Source organism: Coptis chinensis, chromosome 3, assembly GCF_015680905.1.
Source record: "Coptis chinensis isolate HL-2020 chromosome 3, ASM1568090v1, whole genome shotgun sequence".
In the NCBI taxonomy this organism is placed as follows: domain Eukaryota; kingdom Viridiplantae; phylum Streptophyta; class Magnoliopsida; order Ranunculales; family Ranunculaceae; genus Coptis; species Coptis chinensis.
In genome coordinates this window covers 51879041-51897316 of record NC_141458.1, presented here as the reverse complement: position 1 = coordinate 51897316, position 18276 = coordinate 51879041, and the positions used below count along the sequence as shown (strand labels likewise).

General features: G+C 35.3%; 2 protein-coding genes across 2 annotated transcripts; both read left to right on the top strand.

The window, feature by feature from the left end:
* Nucleotides 1–2292: 2292 nt before the first annotated feature.
* LOC147509965 (uncharacterized) lies at nucleotides 2293–6445 on the top strand. The gene is made up of 7 exons (XM_086597968.1): nucleotides 2293–2320; nucleotides 3904–3989; nucleotides 4926–4975; nucleotides 5119–5172; nucleotides 5258–5424; nucleotides 5505–5622; nucleotides 6289–6445. The coding sequence occupies exons 1-5, from the start codon at nucleotides 2293–2295 to the stop codon at nucleotides 5340–5342; spliced, it is 303 nt and encodes a 100-aa protein (XP_086454094.1). The 3' UTR covers nucleotides 5343–5424; nucleotides 5505–5622; nucleotides 6289–6445.
* A 63-nt stretch (nucleotides 6446–6508) lies between these two features.
* On the top strand, nucleotides 6509–8765 carry LOC147509964 (uncharacterized). Its single transcript, XM_086597967.1, has 4 exons — nucleotides 6509–6786; nucleotides 8067–8160; nucleotides 8230–8360; nucleotides 8594–8765. Exons 1-3 carry the CDS (start codon nucleotides 6509–6511, stop codon nucleotides 8266–8268), a joined length of 411 nt encoding a protein of 136 aa, XP_086454093.1. The 3' UTR covers nucleotides 8269–8360; nucleotides 8594–8765.
* Nucleotides 8766–18276: the final 9511 nt, after the last annotated feature.

Below are 18276 nucleotides of genomic sequence, written 5' to 3'. Positions count from 1 at the left end.
ACCAACCCTTGTTCTTTTATCTCGCCAAAGTGACACATTTATGCACATAATTGACTCCAATGCCTGAAATACATAAAAGCATGTAATCAACATTAGCTCATAGACCTGCGTACCCATACATCCTGCGCACTGAAAATATGCTCCTTATTTATTACTCGCATAATTGGTCTAAAAGTATTATTGTTAAGGGGTTAAAACTACAATTTTTGGCTCTTATCAACTCCTTTACTTTATAATTTTTCATCATCCATATGTCAACAACTTGTTCAGAATAGCAGTTTACCAATGACAGAGACCCCTCAAGCACCCGGAGTATGTTTAATCTACTAATACATTTTGTTATCCCTTATTAATTACATGGTCAAAGTGGTAAACATGCTTCATGCTATTTCATTTTCTAAAATAGTATAAGCATTCCCCCTAGGTCAGATTTCCGCTCCGTTCAAACCGTTCTCAGATTTTGATTATGCGTATACACTCGCCCCCCTAGGTTAGATTCCTGGCTCCGTCCCTGGTCACACTTTTCCAAGGATAATGAAGCAACATACACTACTAAAAAAAAGGCTTTTTATGACGGCTAAATTTTATTTTTCTTGACGTCTTTCGTATAAACCGTCAAGAAATGTAACTCAACATTCTTTTTATGGCATTTGATGTATATTGTTGATAGCTATAGTTGAGCCGTCATTGATTTTCTTGACGGCTTTTGGATAAACTGTCAAGAATCGTAACTTTACCTTTTTTTTTCATGACGCTGATAGTGGAGCCGTAATAGATTTTCTTGATTCTTTTTCTAAAAGCGTCAAGCTAATTATTTAACTTTTCTTATTTTAAGCGACCATTTCTTTTAGATAAAATAGTCAATATCCAATATCGAATATTTATTTGGATTATCGAATATATATATATATATATATATATATATATATATATATATATATATATATATATATATATATATATAATATTTAAACCCCACTCGCCAGTTGCCACCAAGTAATAAGACCCAAAAATTTTAAACCTAAAGACTACAGCCGTCGCTCAAAAGACAAAACTCAAAATTTCGGTACTCAAAATGAAAGCGGGGACAATTAAATTAAAAAAAATGGTGCGCATGGGTTCTTCTCTCCAATCTTTTCTCAAGCTCCAACCTCTCTCCACCATTTGCTCTGGCTCTGGCTTCGATTCTATAACATTTAGCTTCAAGATAATACCATGAGGAGATTAAGAAAAACTAGTATGGTTACCCAGCTACTCTCCACTCTCATCTCGATCATTTCATATTCTTATCGAAAAAACAAAACTGTTATCTCATTATTTGCAAACCATGCCTAACCAAATAAATTGGAGCTCCCACATTTCAATGGAGAAAACGAGAAAAAAGATTACTGTGTTCTCATGAAACATAGAGAAGAGAAAACGAGAAAAAAGATTATTGTGTTCTCATGAAACATAGAGAAGGCGGTTTTCGTAATCATCTTTCCGCCTAACCTTCTCCGCTCATCCGGTAAAAAAACGGTTATTTTCTCTTTCGTTTTTTTTATTCAAATCTCTCTGATCTTCATCTTATATGAGTATTCAATTCCATGTTTATTATCCCTATTTGTATTGATTGGTTGGATATGCAGAAGAAATAGGAGTGAGCGTGCCAGACAAGGGAACAGCAACGACAATCCTTATCCTATCAGTCAGTGAGTTAATCCCTCAAGCTAGAGTATTGCTCTCTCTCTTACAACTGGTATGAAATGAAAATGGGAATGGAAAGTTTCTTGCAATTAATTAATGGTTGGTTTATGTTTACTTTTTTTATCGCTATTATAATGCATATATATAGTTCGATCATTTTTTTAAACTGCCTGGGGTCTTTGTGCATGTGCATATACACTGTTTGAATGAATGCCTAATAGATATATGCCTGGTCTTGCCCTCTCATATTCTAATTCACACTAGTATAATACTGCTTAAATATTACATTATACATCATTGATCGTGTAGCACATTTAGTATTAAATTAACCATTATTCTTGTCTATAAAACTCATAGTGATTCATAATGTGGAATGAGTGACTGAATTGTTTCTGCCAGGTTATCAAGCCCAAAGAAATCTAATGGTAATGGAAGTAACCAGGTTCACATTTGGATCAACCTAGAAAGCCAATGCTATAAATTAAATAAGGTACTTCGCACAGCTTGAACTAATGTAGTTGCTAATTATGTCAAATATATATTGATGGAGAAATGTAAGCTTGCTTGGATATTCTTGGGCTTGGTAGAAGTTGGAATACAATAAGGATGGATATGAGATCTCTGTATGTGGATGGTTTGTTTGATCTTGGGGCTATTCAATTAAATATCGGTCATATATCTTAGGTAGTAGACATTGTTAGAAAGCATTGACGCATTTATCACCACTCCGATGGAACATGGAAGAATAACTATGTTTGTAGTTGCAACTTATCAGTAAGGGCTTGCTGCCATTGATTAACTTTGTTTGGATTAGCATAGTCTGAATTTTCAGTAATAACTTGGTACGTTCTGAATTTTCAGTACTAACTTGGTATGTTTCTATGTAATTTCACAGTTTTGAATTTGGAAGTGTGTATTAGGTCCTTGGCTCCTTGCCCAGTAGGTTTCCACTCTCAAGAGGAATGACTTTGTAAGTGTTCGGCATAGATGAGAATTGGAATCAATGAAGTCGCATTATTAAACACACAGTCTTGTTCTAATGAGATAGAAGTTTAATGAGTTGAAGGTGTCACTTTGTAGAAATTTCTAACCACCACTAGCCTTCTAATACAATTTTGCTTCATTTATGTCCTATAATCTTACTATTCCTTTCCTTACATGAATGATTAATTAGTGTTTATTATTTAATAAAAAAAATCATTATGAAAATCTAAGTTTCTTTTAGTTTGACACAATAAAAAGCTGAATCTAGGATCGATTAAAGAAATTGAACGTGAAAGAACCAAAAATATACTTTCCGGTATGATGCCTATTACCAGATGCTACCTTCACAGAATTGAAGTTCTGCTCCATGCATCCTTGGATTCCCACCTCTACAACTTTAAGCTCTTGAGTGAGGACTGACTTAGAATCTATATGACCTCTATAAAGTTCTTTTACAGTTTTACTGCTCCATTGTGATCTCTAATATGGCCACTAAATCTAATATGACCCCAATATGTATTGTACGTACTTTGGTCTATTGTCTAGACCTTATTTTTTAGACGGTTGTTGATAGGATGGTAATCCCAGGCTCTCGTGCTTTGGTCTAATGAAGAATAGCAAAGACGGGAAGAGTTACAGTACGAACTTGGCATTTACGCCTCCAGAGTACATGAGGACAGATAAATACTACTTAACGAAGAGTACATTGTTAACTTTCTTTGTGATTTCGATTTAAAGCCTTTATGACATTCGAATTTTAGAACCTGCAACCATGATCCTTTTTATCATGATAGCTTGTGTGAAATTTTGGATGGAACATATGCTTTGGTTGTTTTTGTTAATGCCACTTAAGCTAGTAAATAATTTTTATCATGTTTGTGCTGTCCAATTAGCAAGTCTGATTCTTAAACAACCATATGACATTGTGCATATTCTTTGTTCAATCTAAGCAAATGATGTTATTCGAGAGCATATGGGTGAACAACTCTTTCTGAATAACTGTTGTGCGTTCTACAATTTATTGACTTTAGTAGAAAGGTTAAATATTGTATTACATGCGAATCTGCTTGGTTTTCAAGTCTTTATGTTTCTTATCAGCATGACCAGTCATTAAACTGTGCTGCAAGCAATTCTGATTTTCAATGTTTTCCTAGATTTACATGTTGTATAGCTGAAATAAAAGTCGATCAAAATAAAGTAAAGTTTTTTTGTTTATTTATTTATTTTTGACAGGAAGAGTAACAGTAGAAAGTGTAGTCTACAGCTTTGGAACTCTATTGCTTGACCTTCTTAGTGGCAAGCATATTCCTCCAAGCCATGTAAGTTCCTCTTCTGTCTTAGTCTTAAAAATACAGGTTCTTTTCATTATTATACTATGGTTGTTGATTGGCTATAGACAAACACTTGATAAGCATCTGACTAATGTCTTGATAGCTTTAAGTAACTACTACTACAATGACTTCAATGCTCTTAGCTTCTGCATACATTGATATTATGTTCATTACGATGCGCAAGTGTGTTTTTAAAGTGTTATGATTGACAATGCAATATTTGAAAAGGTGAATATATGGCTTGCTGCCTTTGTGTGGTTGAGGTGGTATGACAAGTTCAATACTTGTGAGGATTGTCAATTGTTAACTAAATCATCCCCTTTTGCAATGCCTAAGATGAGATATGGTGCTATATCTGAAAAATCATTGTAGTATTCCATTATTACAATGAAAATGATAATGGTCACAATCAGATAACCAAAACAAGTATGTGATCTATAAAATAAGTAGAATGAGGGAAAACAATGATATTGATCGAGAGTAAGAAAAATTATGTAGTTTTGTTCCAGAAAGAATAAAAAAGATGAAAGAGAACTCATGATGGTAACAAAATGACATGCAAACACATTAGCTATTGAAAATCCTTTCTCAGGTCTCTTGTTTCATGGTCTACTATGCAAACTTAAGATCCTAAGCATAGAAATTGTATTGGGAAAAGAAAACTAGTTGTGGTTGTTTGCCGTCTATCTGTGTTAGATAGGGGGTCAGTCACACACTGTCTTCTATTGACCTCTGTCCCTACTAGTGTCAAGCTTGGTGTTGTTTGTTCATCTCCCCAATTTGTTAAAGAATTTGATCGCGTCCTGTTTGTTAAAAGGAAATTGATTTTGACTGATTTTTTGTTTTGTTTTGAATTGGTCTGTGGTTTTGATTTTTTTTGTCACTCATTTGAAAGTGATTATTTCGGCTTTGAATAATTTCAAGGAGAAAAGCTCAGAAAGAGAATTGAAGAAGCATGAGGTGACGATTTCAAGGTATATTTAACTCAAAACCTGTGAATTCCAAATCGTTGAAGTTAGATTTCGTTATTTGTGCTTATTTTAACGGACAACATAATTGGGCTTATGTCTAAGTAAAAGTAAAAGTACTGACATTTTCAGATAAGTATCTTTATCAGGTTAACAGGTTTGAAGAGGTTGCCTTTAGCTTTAATGGAGGGAAAGATTCAACTGTAATTTCTTTTCCATTTGTTGTCTGAATAGGAGTTCGATTTAGGTTCTTTACATATGATTATTTGCAATTGCTTGGTTTTTCAGGTTTTGCTACATCTTAGGGCTGGTTACTTTTTGCAAGTGGGAAAACCTGATGATTCAAACGGGAATGTACAAAATTGCACACTAAAGTGTCCCATACGAACTATTTATTTTGAGACCCCGTATGCTTTCCCTGAGATCAATTCATTCACTCACGAAACAGCTACAAAGTAAGAAAGCTTTTTGTTGCTTTTGATTTGTCTTTATGTCATAGTATATAAAATAAATGGCTCTTTACTTGTTCGACCAGTTATGGATTGAAAATAGAAACTATTCGCTTAGATTGCAAATCGGGTTTGGAGGCTCTACTGAAGGAAAAACCAACCAAAGCTATATTTCTTGGTACAAGAATAGGCGACCCCAATGCGGTAAATGCATTTATTTTCACTCTTTTATTTTTCTCTCAGAAGAAATATTTCATTTTTATCCCAGCTGCATAGGCATTTCACATTGAATAACCACCTTTAATGGGATCAACATGATAAATTGGCATCCTTTTGCATTTATTTTCTGTGTGAGGTTGTCATTGTTCACAACTTCATATTACTTGAGTAGAGGGATACATATACATTTCTTCCTAGTTTGTCTGTGCAAACCTAAGAACATAGATTCATATTCATATTCAAAGAAAAGAAAAAAGAAAAAAGAATAATCTATTAAATAGAAAGAAAGGAAGAAGAAAAAAAGTTTGTGTCGGACACATGGACATGTTGTGCATATGGTTTTTAACAAGGGGTTCTTCCATACCCTAAATGACTAGGAAAATAATCTATTAACATAGTTACAGCTCCATGATATGTTACTTTCATAAGTAATTGTTTGTAAGGACGCGCTTTGTAAGGTTTTTAGCCAAGAATTAGTTGTGTAACTAAAGCATAGTAAAAAGTTTTTTTTTTCCTTGTGTCCAACTTCATATAAATCGCCACGTCAGACACTCTGTATCTGTGTGGGACAACAACATGTGTATCTGTGTCAATGTGACTTGGGTTCAGACAAATTATGAAGGTTTTAACATCATTCTATCTTTCTTACAGGGATGTATGGGCATTTCTTTTGACATGTAAAGTTCAATACTACGGTCTTTATTATCAGGGGTAAGTCTATTTTAACTGGGCTTATAGTATTTTCTAAGTCAGTGCCTCGGAAGTTCTCCTGGTGTGAGCACCACGGTTTAACTCTAACCGACTCTCATTGTTTTAAATGTATATAGTGGTTCTTCTGGTTTCTCAAATTTATTTACATAGGTAATCATAAATGGTTCTCTGTTTTACAATTACACTTCTATTGGAAGTATATATGATATGGTACCAAATTTGTTACTGTACGTGCATCAGTGAATCTAGCAAGAGAGATCACTTTAGACCTGCTTATCTACTTATTGATGGACGATTGGAAAGAGCTGGGAGAGCAAAAAGGTATACACCTCCAGCTTCTGGAAGTGTTCCAGTTGTAAGCAATGGAATGAATAGTATAGACCCGCATCAGAATAGTACTCTCACAACATCAATTATTACTGTGGGTGATGAGATTTTGTAAGTCCTGATCTGTGGCATTACTTTTGTATTTTGACAAAGTTTCATTTCGATCAGTTGAATCTTTTTTCTTTTATGTGTTACATGTGTGTGTTTTGTGTCACTACAGAAGTATTTAATACGTCTAAATCTTAGATCCTAAACTAAAAATGAAACTGGCTTATGCTTCATCCATCATAAACATATCATTATACTGTATTTCCTAACATTACCAAAAGACATTAGGTTGAGGAACATATCCTTAGTGCACTTTATTTATCTGGTACACCATTATTGGTCACAAAGGTTGCAATTATGATTCATGCTTAAGTTTGAAGTTGTGTATCTAATATATGCTTCTCTGTCTGGGACCGCCATTGTGTAGAAAGCTTCACTCTATTGGCTGGGCACCACAAACTGCTGTTGTTCAGAATGAAGTAAGTAACTATTTTGTAGAAAAGAATTATTACAATTTTAATTGGTGATATTAAAATATTGCTAAGATTTATGGTGCCTGGATACTTCAATATGCCTAGAGTGACAATATGCCTAGAGTGACAACATATCTGTATCCACCGTATACGAGACCGCCACTATCTTTAAACAATCCTATGCAATCCTAAATATTGCATGGTAGAAATCCTCAATCACAACTTGTTAACTTGAGATCCCCCAACTCAAGTCTTTAAGCATTTTTACCAAAAAACAAAAGGCTCCAGAGAACCTTTTTCAAGACGTGTTTTGGGCAGAGAATTGATTTTTGGTATCATCTGTGAAATCTTGTTTCATTTACTCTCAAACTGTAAATAATAGTTGCTTGATATTTCAGTTTGAATTTTCTTTCAATATACTGTAGAAGGATTTCATATAGACTGTGTTTTGTGATACATTAGTCTAGAGGCCTTTTAAGATTGTGATACTTCACAAGATTTTGTTCTTTGACTTGAAGTAAACCGTAGCTGATGGTGATGGTATTACAAAATTCTCCAGCTATATAGAAAGTTGTTCATTCAATTCTAACCGCAACTCTTTCTCTACTTCAAGCAACATCAATCCTCTTCTCTCCTCTAAATGGTTATTAATACTTTTATCAGAAAAAACTAGGTATATGCTTTGAGTTTCTTGATCGATGCATGTAGAGTCACCATAAGACTTAACATTTGCAACTAGTCATTTGTATTTGGAAATATACTTGCTATCCTGATATGCAAATTGCATATAATTAAGTTTTTATATTCTAGAGGTATTTATGTTCGCTTCTTAAAGCTCCGTATTTTTCTTTTGTATATGTCAAAATGCAGGTCGATTCTTCAGGATAAAGGGTCTAACGAGATTGTTCTTAAAGCTATGGGGAGAGCTATCAACAAGAATGTCATGATTGCTGAACTAATTAAGGTACTAACAACTTTTTTTTTTCTTCTCACAAGTCACAAACATTATCTAAGATGAATTTCCTTTTTCCAGAGAAGATCTCCATCAGAACACATCTATTGGATCAACTGATATTACCGACATGTGGGAGCGCCTTTGGAAGAAGGCCCAAAGAATTGCTTCCCAACGTGATGAGTCATGCTCACCTCAAGCTCCTCGTCAAAGTAAAAACTTAAACCCCACTCTCTATTTTCTCAATTTTCAACTCATCAAGTTACTATAAGGTTTTCTTTTTATACACCGATTTTATGTAATCATTGTTTATGTCGTCGAGATATGGGAGTAGACAACAAATGCTCTATCTTTGGGGGTCAAGTATTTAATTAATTGCATGAATTTAATTAGTATGATTGTTTTTCTGAGTTCATTATTTGTTTTGTGATTTCTTTGGAATTAGATGGGCTTTGTGGAGCGGCACTAGGATTTACATTGAGTGAAGCCATCGTCACTAATGCTTGTTATTCCATTTTTGAAGATTCGGGATTGCTTGGAAAATCGTATAGAAATTTGTAACTTTTAGTAAATCTAAATTTGTAACCCTCAAAACTCTTTCGAAGTTATATATATGGTTCAATGAATATAATATTTTTTTCAGGCGTTTGCTTGTGTTTATTTTACTTGTCAAATGGTATGAAAAAGCATTGGTAATTTTTTTTGCTTCTTTATGAAACCAGGAGGTGTAGGTTTAGGGTAGGATAATAACTTGTTATTTTTTCTTGTTGAATAAATTGATGTAATGAATAAGTATTTTCGAATGGTTTGAAAATATATAGAATAGTTACTGTGAATGTTCTAGTTTTATTTTTGAGAATTTTATAGTTGTTTTATTGGTGAAATAAGCTTACAGGTTAGGAATTGAATTACATGTTATTATGCAGTATTTTTGGTAGGAAAAATATAATAATAATATAAATAATATAATTTTTTTTTTTAAAAAAAATAAAAATTAGATGACGGTTTTAGAAGAACTGTCATAGTGTAAACTATTTCTTGACGTATTTTTTTTTCCATAAAATGACAGTTCCACGATGGTTAATGGGCATTTCTTGACGGTTATGACTGTGTTGTTAGAAAATATTGTGAATTTCTTGACGGTTCCAACTATAATATATGACGGTTACATATGAGGTGTCATAATAAAATTTACCTACTATGACGTTTTAAAGACTAATATATGTCATAATGGAAGGAATTTTTAAGATGCCTTTCTATGAACCGTCATAGTTTTAATGACAGTTTTGGTTGACTTTTTATGACACCCCCAGTAATGACAGCTAGTTTTTCAATCAAAAAGTGTCATGGTATGTATTTCATGACAGCTAAAAACTGTCATAAAAAGCCTTTTTTTTAGTAGTGATACCAAAAGGCTGTCACTTTAGTGTCTAAAAGTCTAACTAAAACTGTAAGTGTAAAACTTTTGTTATTGTAGCGGATCTAGAAGATGACCATGCGTGTGATGAAGAGAATATGTAAACATGAAGTAACTTTGCAATCATATGTAATAACAACTGCAATACGCCAATACATCTGTTCATCATCTTCCCCACTGAGATACGTACACAAGAAGCTTAATACAAATATTAAATATCAACGAACTTACTTTTTCGGATCACCATTGTTGATTTCTCTTTTTCAAAACTGAAACTTTGATTTTGGAGTGTGCTGAAGTACTGAAGTGAAGTTGTGAGAATATATGAGAACTAGTGTGACAATGAGAACTAGTGATTAGTCAAGGATGAGTGGGCCTAAAAGGGGCACTTTTTACGAAGAGTTGTATGGTTTAGATGATGATTCTTCACCCCAAGGGGCAAGTCCGTTGTGAGAAGTTTGTGAATGGATGTGGCCTTTAATGCTAGGCACGAAGAAGAACAAAGTTGATGGGAAGTGTTTGTGTTGGTACTGATGCAATGCTAATGGTTGCACGATCTAACTTTATTACACTGATCTAAATGAAGGAAAATATGCCAGCAAACAATCTCATCTAAAGTACTTCCCACATGGTCTTCATATAAGTTACTAGGTTAGTAGATCATTTGGTGCCTGCTATAGCATATCATTCTATAATTTTGATTGTAATGATTACATGTCCAATTACATACTCCCTATTATCTGCATATGTCAGTTAACTAGAACCACTTACCACGTCCTAACCAAACACGCACCCAAAATGCCAAACCTTTTGGCATACACTCTCTTCTGCCCAGATCGTTCGCTCCGCTCAGTTGATTAAATCGAAGTCATAAAGCGACTAAGCAAGAGGACCACAGGCATTATCTCAAGTTATGCACATACATGCATTCCTTCAAAATTATACATACATGAAAAAATTCAATTGATAAACTCATTTCGAGAAGTAATCGTGTATAATTCGAGATCCTGCACAAAAACAATTATATGCTAGGTTTTCGGTTTAGGGCCTATATACAATCTATACTCTATAGCCTATACCAAGGACCAAAATATAGAATTCGGTGAATATCTCGATGTACCAAAAAACCTAGATATATCGAAAATATCGGAGATATTCATTTTTTTGTTGACCAGTCAAAATTTTGTTTTGTATGTCGATGTATCGGATATATTGTCTATTATATCGGAAATACAGTCAATATATCAATCAAAGTCAACAATATTCGGTCAAAGTCAACAATATCTATCAAAGTCAAAAATTTATATCGTATATATCGGTCAATATATATCGTTATATTTGAAATTGCGAAATATATCGGGAAAAAATAGATTCAATATTCGGTTGAGATATATCGGGTATTTCCATCTCGGTGTACCCAAAAAACGATATATATATATATATATATATATATATATATATATATATATATATATATATATATATCGTATCGATATCTCGGCAATTTTTTTGGCCTCTTCAATTACATACCCCTCTATCAAGTAGACTATGAACGAGGTAATCTAAGAAGGAAAAGATGGAATTGGAGAAGTATGTCATCGAGCTCCAAGTGCAAAACGAGTCGAGCCGAGTTGAGCTCGAGCTATTAGTAGCACTGGACGAATGTGAGTCTTTTAACGACAAATCCTTAAGACGAATCCTAACCTGTGGGAGCAACGGGAGGATGACGAAGTTTGTCCTACTGAGCTAGTGTCAGACAATAATATACCTTATACCGGCTCTGGCTCATATAGGATAGTAATTCAAGACCTGGACAGAAAGGTGTTTGACAATTCATATACCACCCCATCCTTCGTGCACGTCGCTTTCGAGCAAAAGTACTATGACCATTACCTATTTGAGATGGGTGAGACTTACACCAAATGATTAACTGAAGTTCGCAAGGAAGAGAACAGAAAAGGGAAGAGAAGGAACGAGGGGAAATTTTGGGTACCCATTGTTTACCAGAAGGCACGTTTGCTCAATTAACAGAAGACATTTATACTCAATTCTGATTAGAGTTTTTATGGACTAAGGTTCCGGCGCTTGCAACCACACACTCTAGGGATTTTTAGAAAAGAAAATAGAAGAGGGCCCGGCTACCCTAATGGTGTACTCTCCCTATTTTAATAACATGGAAGGAAGTACACCAACAAATCTATTAGTCTGTGTAGACTGGATCTTGGAGAAGAGTCTTTTCGACATCTGGAGAATGCAATTCATGATAATGTTTTAGACGTTGGCCATTTACTTGAAATTCGTTGTTATCGTTTAAATTTTTCAAAGATATAGCCCCATAAAGGGTGACAGCAGAGATAGTGAAAGGACCAGACCATCGAGTTTTTAATTTTCTTGAAAAAATGTGTAATCTCGAGTTGTACAATAAAACTTTTTAACCAACTTTGAAATCTTTTCTCAATATGTGCTTGTCATGCACTCTTTTCATGTTGGCTTTATAGGACTTCGAGAGATCATAGGCATCACTCCGAATTTCCTCAAGTTCATTTAACTGCAATTTTTGCTTCTCGCCTGCCGCATTGGTATTATAATTAAGGCTTTTGATGGCCCATAGAGCACGATGCTCAAGTTCAACCGCCAGATGACAAGGTTTTCCAAAAACGAGGCGATAAGGAGACATCCCTATAAGTGTCTTAAAATCTGTTCTATATGCCCACAAGGCATCAGATAATCTTAGAGACCAATCTTTTCTAGATTGATTAACAGTTTTTTCCAAAATGGATTTGATCTTTCTATTAGAGATTTTTACTTGGCCACTGGTCTGAGGATGATACGGAGTTGCCACTTTGTGCGCGACTCCATATTTCTTTACTAATGATTCAAAAATTTTATTACAGAAATGTTTTCCCCCATCACTAATTATAGCTTTGGGAATACCAAATCGAGAGAAAATATTTTCCTTTACGAACAAAACGACCGTTTTATGATCATTAGCATGACACGCCAAAGCCTCAATCCATTTGGACACGTAGTCAACGGCTACCAGTATGTATAGGAAGCTATGAGAATTTGGAAAGGGACCCATGAAGTCGATGCCCCATACATCAAAGATTTCCACAATTAAAATGGGATTTAAGGGCATCATATTGCGTTGTGTAATGCGTCCTAGCTGCTGGCAGCGGTTGCATGCTTTGCAATGCTCATGTGCATCTCGAAACAGTGTTGGCTAATAAAATCCACATTGTAGAACCTTGGTCGTTGTTTTCTTTCCACTGAAATGACCACCACAAAATTGTTCATGGCAGAAGGATAACACGTCATTATGTTCCCAGTCGGGAATGCAACGGTGTATAAGTTGGTCTGAATAATACTTGAAGAGGTAGGGATTGTCCTAGAAATAAAATTTCACAGTGGATAAGAACTTTTTTCGGTCATTATGAGACCAAGATGAAGGGACTTCCTCGGTAACTAAGTAATTTACTATGTCAGCGTACCAAGGGGACGAAAAACAGAATACAAGTGTTCATCAGGAAAGGAATCACAGATGGGTTCTGTATAATTATCGACCTCACTGACGAGTCGTGATAAATGGTCTGCAACCACATTTTTGCAACCTTTTTATCTCTTATTTCTAGAGTAAATTCTTGCAAGAGGAGAATCCAGCAAATCAACCTCTGTTTTGCATCTTTTTTCACTAATAGGTAACGAAGCGCCGCATGGTCGGTGTAGACAATTGTGGAAGAACCCACTAGGTACGGACGAAACTTATCCAAGGCATATTCAACGATGAGAAACTCTTTCTCTGTGGTGGTATAGTTACATTGAGCTTCATTAAGGGTTTTACTCGCGTAGTAAATGACAATTGGCTTATCTTCTCGGCGTTGCCCTAGTATAGCTCCAATAGCATAGTTGCTCGCGTCACACATTAATTCAAAAGGTTTAAACCAATCAGGTGGTTGAATTATGGGAGCGGTAGTTAGGGCAGATTTTAAGGTCTCAAAAGCTTGTTTGCAATTGAAAGTGAAGTCAAAACGGCATCTTTAACCAGGAGATTGATTAAAGGTCGAGCAACCTTTGAAAAATCTTGAATAAATCGCCTATAGAAACCTGTGTGTCCTAAGAATGCACAAATGTCGCGAACTATTTTTGGTATAGGAAGTGAAGTAATTTTTTCAATCTTAGCTTTATCGACTTCGATTCCATCCTTTGAAGCAATATGTCCTAGAACTATTCCTTTTGTAACCATGAAATGACATTTTTCCCAATTAAGAACAAGATTTTTCTCCTCACAACGTGTGAAAACCTTTTCAAGATTTGATAGACAGCTATCGAAAGAATCGCCATATATTGAGAAGTCGTCCATAAATACTACCATAAAACGTTCAACCATATCACTGAAAATGTGAAGCATACAGCGTTAGAAAGTACCAGGTGCATTGCAAAGGCCGAAAGGCATTCGTTTATATGCAGATGTACCAAATGGACAGGTGAACGTGGTCTTTTCTTGATCAGCAGGATCTATGACTATCTAAAAATATCCTGAATAACCATCAAGAAAACAATAATATGCATGACTGATAAGAGCCCAAAACTGTAGTTTTAACCCCTTAACCGTCATACTTTTAGACCAATTATGTGAGTAATAATTAAGAGTTAATACTGATTACGTGTTTTTATGCATTTCAGGCTTCAAAGTCCATTATGTGCAGAAATGTGCCACTTTAGCGAGATAAAGGAGCAAAGGTCGGTTGCTAAGGAGTTGTGTGATTAAAGGCCAATTTTTAAGAAGGCAAAGCCTCTGTAAAGCCCCGTCAAAAGATGAAAAGTCAAAGTCCACGCGGGCAGAAACAGTGCACAAAGTCAACAGAATTTCCGAAGACCATATCTTTGGACTCAGACCTTGGAATTGGGCCTACCTTACGTCAAAACGACCGGCTCGAAAAGAGCTTTCCAATGGTTTAAGTCTTGGCCCAATCAGAGGAGCATAAGTAGACGAAAAGTCTGTTGAAGCCAACTGCAGCTGAAGAGGCCTTTTTGGACTGAAAGAATTGGGTTTTGGGCTGATTCTCTGGCCCAAAACATGGCTCCAAGCCCATGCACGATTTTTGGATCTGAAAAGATATAAAAACAAAAGTTTAGCTCTTTGTTAATGGTAGCTAGTTAGACCTAAAACTATAAATAATTCTAGATCTAGTTTTCATTTAATAAAATTAAGTTTAGTTTAATTCCAATTATTGTTTTAGATTAATCTTTAGAATCATTGTTCTTTATTAGTTTGATAAATAAAATAGCTAGTTTGTCAATTTCGATTCTTGTCATTTACAATTGTTTAGATCTAAATTCCCTTATTACGTAGAAAGCTAGACCTAGATTAGTTAGATTATTAATTTAGTATTTAAATCATAGTTTTATTATTCATTAGATTAATAAAATAGTGTTCTCCATAATCTAGTTTCATTTCCATTAATTGTTTAGTTTCAATTAAGTAGATTCAATTATTTGTCGATTATTAGTTTAATTCAATTATTGCATGAGTAGTTTTGAATTGAGTTTAAACAAGTAAAGTTTAAATCTTTATATCATGTCTTGTTTGAATTCCATTGGGAATGATAAGCGTGATGATTCTCGGCTAAACCTCCATTTGAGGGGTTGAGAAGCCTTGATGAAAGCTTGATCCCCGACATCATAGAAGTCGTCGTAATTTCTCTTCCACTCTAGAAATGATTAGTTCACCATGAGAATGGGTGTAATCGTTCACATGCTAGTTATGAATTGGTAGAAATGTCATGTGTAATTAGGGATTAGGAGTAACCGTTGTTTTTTTGAAGCGGTTCAATTCGGATTACTGATGATTAAATCGTTAGTAGGATTAAGTCGAGTTAAGGTGGAATCAATCCCCCTCAATTCCTTATCATAGAATCGACGTAGCATTCCATAGTTGTTCTAATAGTCGACTAGTTGCATCTTGTGGGTAGTTGCATTGTAGTCTAGTTACCATTTCGTAAATCTCTCATTAGACTTTAGTTAAGAGTAATTATACGTAGAAAACATAGCATGTGGAAGAACTAGGAGTGGAACGAATCTTCTACTCCACTATATCTCATAGGATTGAGAGTAGAAATCTTTGATAAATATAGGCACATAAGATAGTTTTAGTTTACTTACGTTTTAAGTTTTATCGTTCATTTCGTAGGTAAACTATCATTTTTATGTTTTATCAATGACCGGCTAACCGTTCAAGCATCTGATCGATGAAGGGCAGTGGGAAGTGATCCTTACAAGTGACTGCATTAAGTTTGCGATAGTCAATGCATATTCGCCATTTAACTGGAATACGAGCGGAGATGTATTCATCTTTATCATTGTGCACAACTGTAATGCCGGATTTCTTTGGAACAACGTGTACTGGACTCACCCAAACACTATCGGAGATAGGATAGATAATACTCGCATCGAGCAATCTTAGAACTTCCTCCCATACCACATCTTTCATGGTTGGGTTTAGACAACGTTGTTGTTCACGCAACGTCTTAGCATTTTCTTTAAGATGTATGCGATGGGTGCATACACTAGGGTCAATGCCCTTAATGTCATCGAGGGACCATCCAATAGCAGAACGGTGTTGTTGAATGACATCTATTAAATGAGATTCTTGATCGTTAGTCAATTATAATGATATGATAATTGGATGACTACCATCTGGATCAAGATGTACGTATTTTAATTCAGAAGGAAGAGACTTTAAGTCAGGGGCGGGAGGAGTGGGTATTAAAGATTCTTGAGGAAAGTCGTATTCCATGGTGTAAACAGATTGATGTTCATCCAAGTCACTGGACATCACGGTCGTAGGGTCAAATAGTGGTATTGACTCTAAGATGATAGGAATGGAATCACATGCAACTTCTGTATCCAAAATAACAAAGTCTACAGGATAGTAAAAGTTTTGGACTTTTATAAGGACGTTTTCTACAATTCCTTTTGGATACTTAATGGAACGATCAGCTAACTGTAGAGTCATGGTTGTAGGTTTAAGCTCATGAAGACCTAGTTGTTTAAATAAGTAATATGGAAGTAAGTTCACACTAGCTCCTAGGTCTAGTAGCGCAGTAGCCGTATATTTGTCACCTAAGGTGCATGAAATTGTTGGTTGACCATGGTCCTTGTATTTGACTATACCATTGTGTTTGGTGATGGATGAAAACTGTTCGGTGAGGAATGCTTGTTGAGGAATATTAGTTCTCCTTTTTGTGGTGCACATATCTTTCAGAAATTTTGCATGTTTAGGCAATAGCTTTAGGGCATCGAGAAAAGGTAAGTTGATTGTCAAATTCTGAAAAGTTTCTCGAATTTCATCAAAATTCTCATCAGGTTTATTCTTTGCCAAGCGTGCAGGAAATAGTGCCTTAGGCCGAAATTTGGCATAGGGGTCCGCTTGCTCGTTTCCTAATTTCTGAGATGTTGACTTTGTTGGATTTGGTGGATCCTCCGTAGGTTCATTATTGGAAATAGATTCATTGGAACCTTCGGATACCTTTGGTTGATCATCCGCATAATGATTTGATTGTCTACAGTTTTGCGGATCGAAAATAGTGATTGCATGCACCTCACCTTGGTTTGGAATATTTGTACCAGTGCGCGATTAAAAGTTCAAAGGCGTGTTTGTCGGCTTAGGGTTTGAACCGCTTGTTCAGAAACACGCTTTTCCTTTTCTTTTTCTTGTGCCAATTGTTGAAGTGATTGTTGGATAGACGTTAAAATTTGAGATTGTTGGTTCATGTAAGCTAAGAACGTCTTGCTTGTCCTATCTGTAACGAGTGGCGCAGGTTGTGCAACAGGTACTAGTTCACAATTATTGCTGAGATGTTGTTGATTATAGCTGGGATTTGGATTGGTTGGAACAAGGCTGCGGTTGGTTTGATAGTTAGCATTGGAATTATTTTGAAATTGATTTTAACTTTGTTGGTATTGCTAATTATTCCTTGGTGGTATGGAATAAAGTTGTTGGGTGGTCAAACAGGTGGATTAGCGAAACGTGGAGGAGGCATCTGTGGTGGAGGTGGGCGCCAAGCGAAATTCGGATGTTGTCGCTAAGGTGCATTAGGAATGTTGAATGCACATGCCTCTTCTGATAGTTGAGAAGGGGAGGCATATAACAAGGGACAATAAGCATCAGGATTGTCAGGACTGAGACAAAGAACACATGGGGATGTGTCAACGTTCATGACCTGTTTTGGGAGTTGATCGCTTACTTGAACTACAAGGGCATCTACTTTTTAGTGAGGGATTCTATCAAATGTTTTAATTCGGGGTCGGGTTTTACCTCAAAAATAGACGTAGCTTTTGTAATAGTATCCTTAGATGACCTAGAAGAATCAGTGTTACCCCAATGTGTACCTTTTTTTGCTTGTTTTTCTAGAAAAGTATACGCTTCAGTAGCTCCTTTGTCCATGAAGCAACCACCGTTCATTATATCAAGAGTTTCTTTTTGATGATTAGAAAGTCCATTAAAGAATGAACCAATAAGGACAGCTTTGTCTAGTTGGTGATAAGGACGTTCTAAAAGAAGATCAGTAAAGCGACTCTATGCTTCCGTAAAGGATTCATGAGGATTTTGACGAAAGAATTGAATTTCTGAAGCATTTCAGTAGTTTTCTTCTGAGTATAAAATTAAAGCATAAAAGCTTGAACAAGTTTATTCCATATATCTATGGATT

What these genes read in the sequence shown, in the direction of transcription:
- LOC147509964 (XM_086597967.1), top strand. Translation starts at nt 6,509, where the DNA reads ATGGTTCTCTGTTTTACAATTACACTTCTATTGGAAGTATATATGATA. An exon ending in ACTGTGGGTGATGAGATTTT is followed by an intron (nt 6,787 to 8,066) that starts GTAAGTCCTGAT and finishes GTCAAAATGCAG; the next exon opens with GTCGATTCTTCAGGATAAAG. An exon ending in TGATTGCTGAACTAATTAAG is followed by an intron (nt 8,161 to 8,229) that starts GTACTAACAACT and finishes TCCTTTTTCCAG; the next exon opens with AGAAGATCTCCATCAGAACA.
- LOC147509965 (XM_086597968.1), top strand. Translation starts at nt 2,293, where the DNA reads ATGGATATGAGATCTCTGTATGTGGATG. An exon ending in AGCATATTCCTCCAAGCCAT is followed by an intron (nt 3,990 to 4,925) that starts GTAAGTTCCTCT and finishes AATAATTTCAAG; the next exon opens with GAGAAAAGCTCAGAAAGAGA. An exon ending in ATGGAGGGAAAGATTCAACT is followed by an intron (nt 5,173 to 5,257) that starts GTAATTTCTTTT and finishes TTGGTTTTTCAG; the next exon opens with GTTTTGCTACATCTTAGGGC.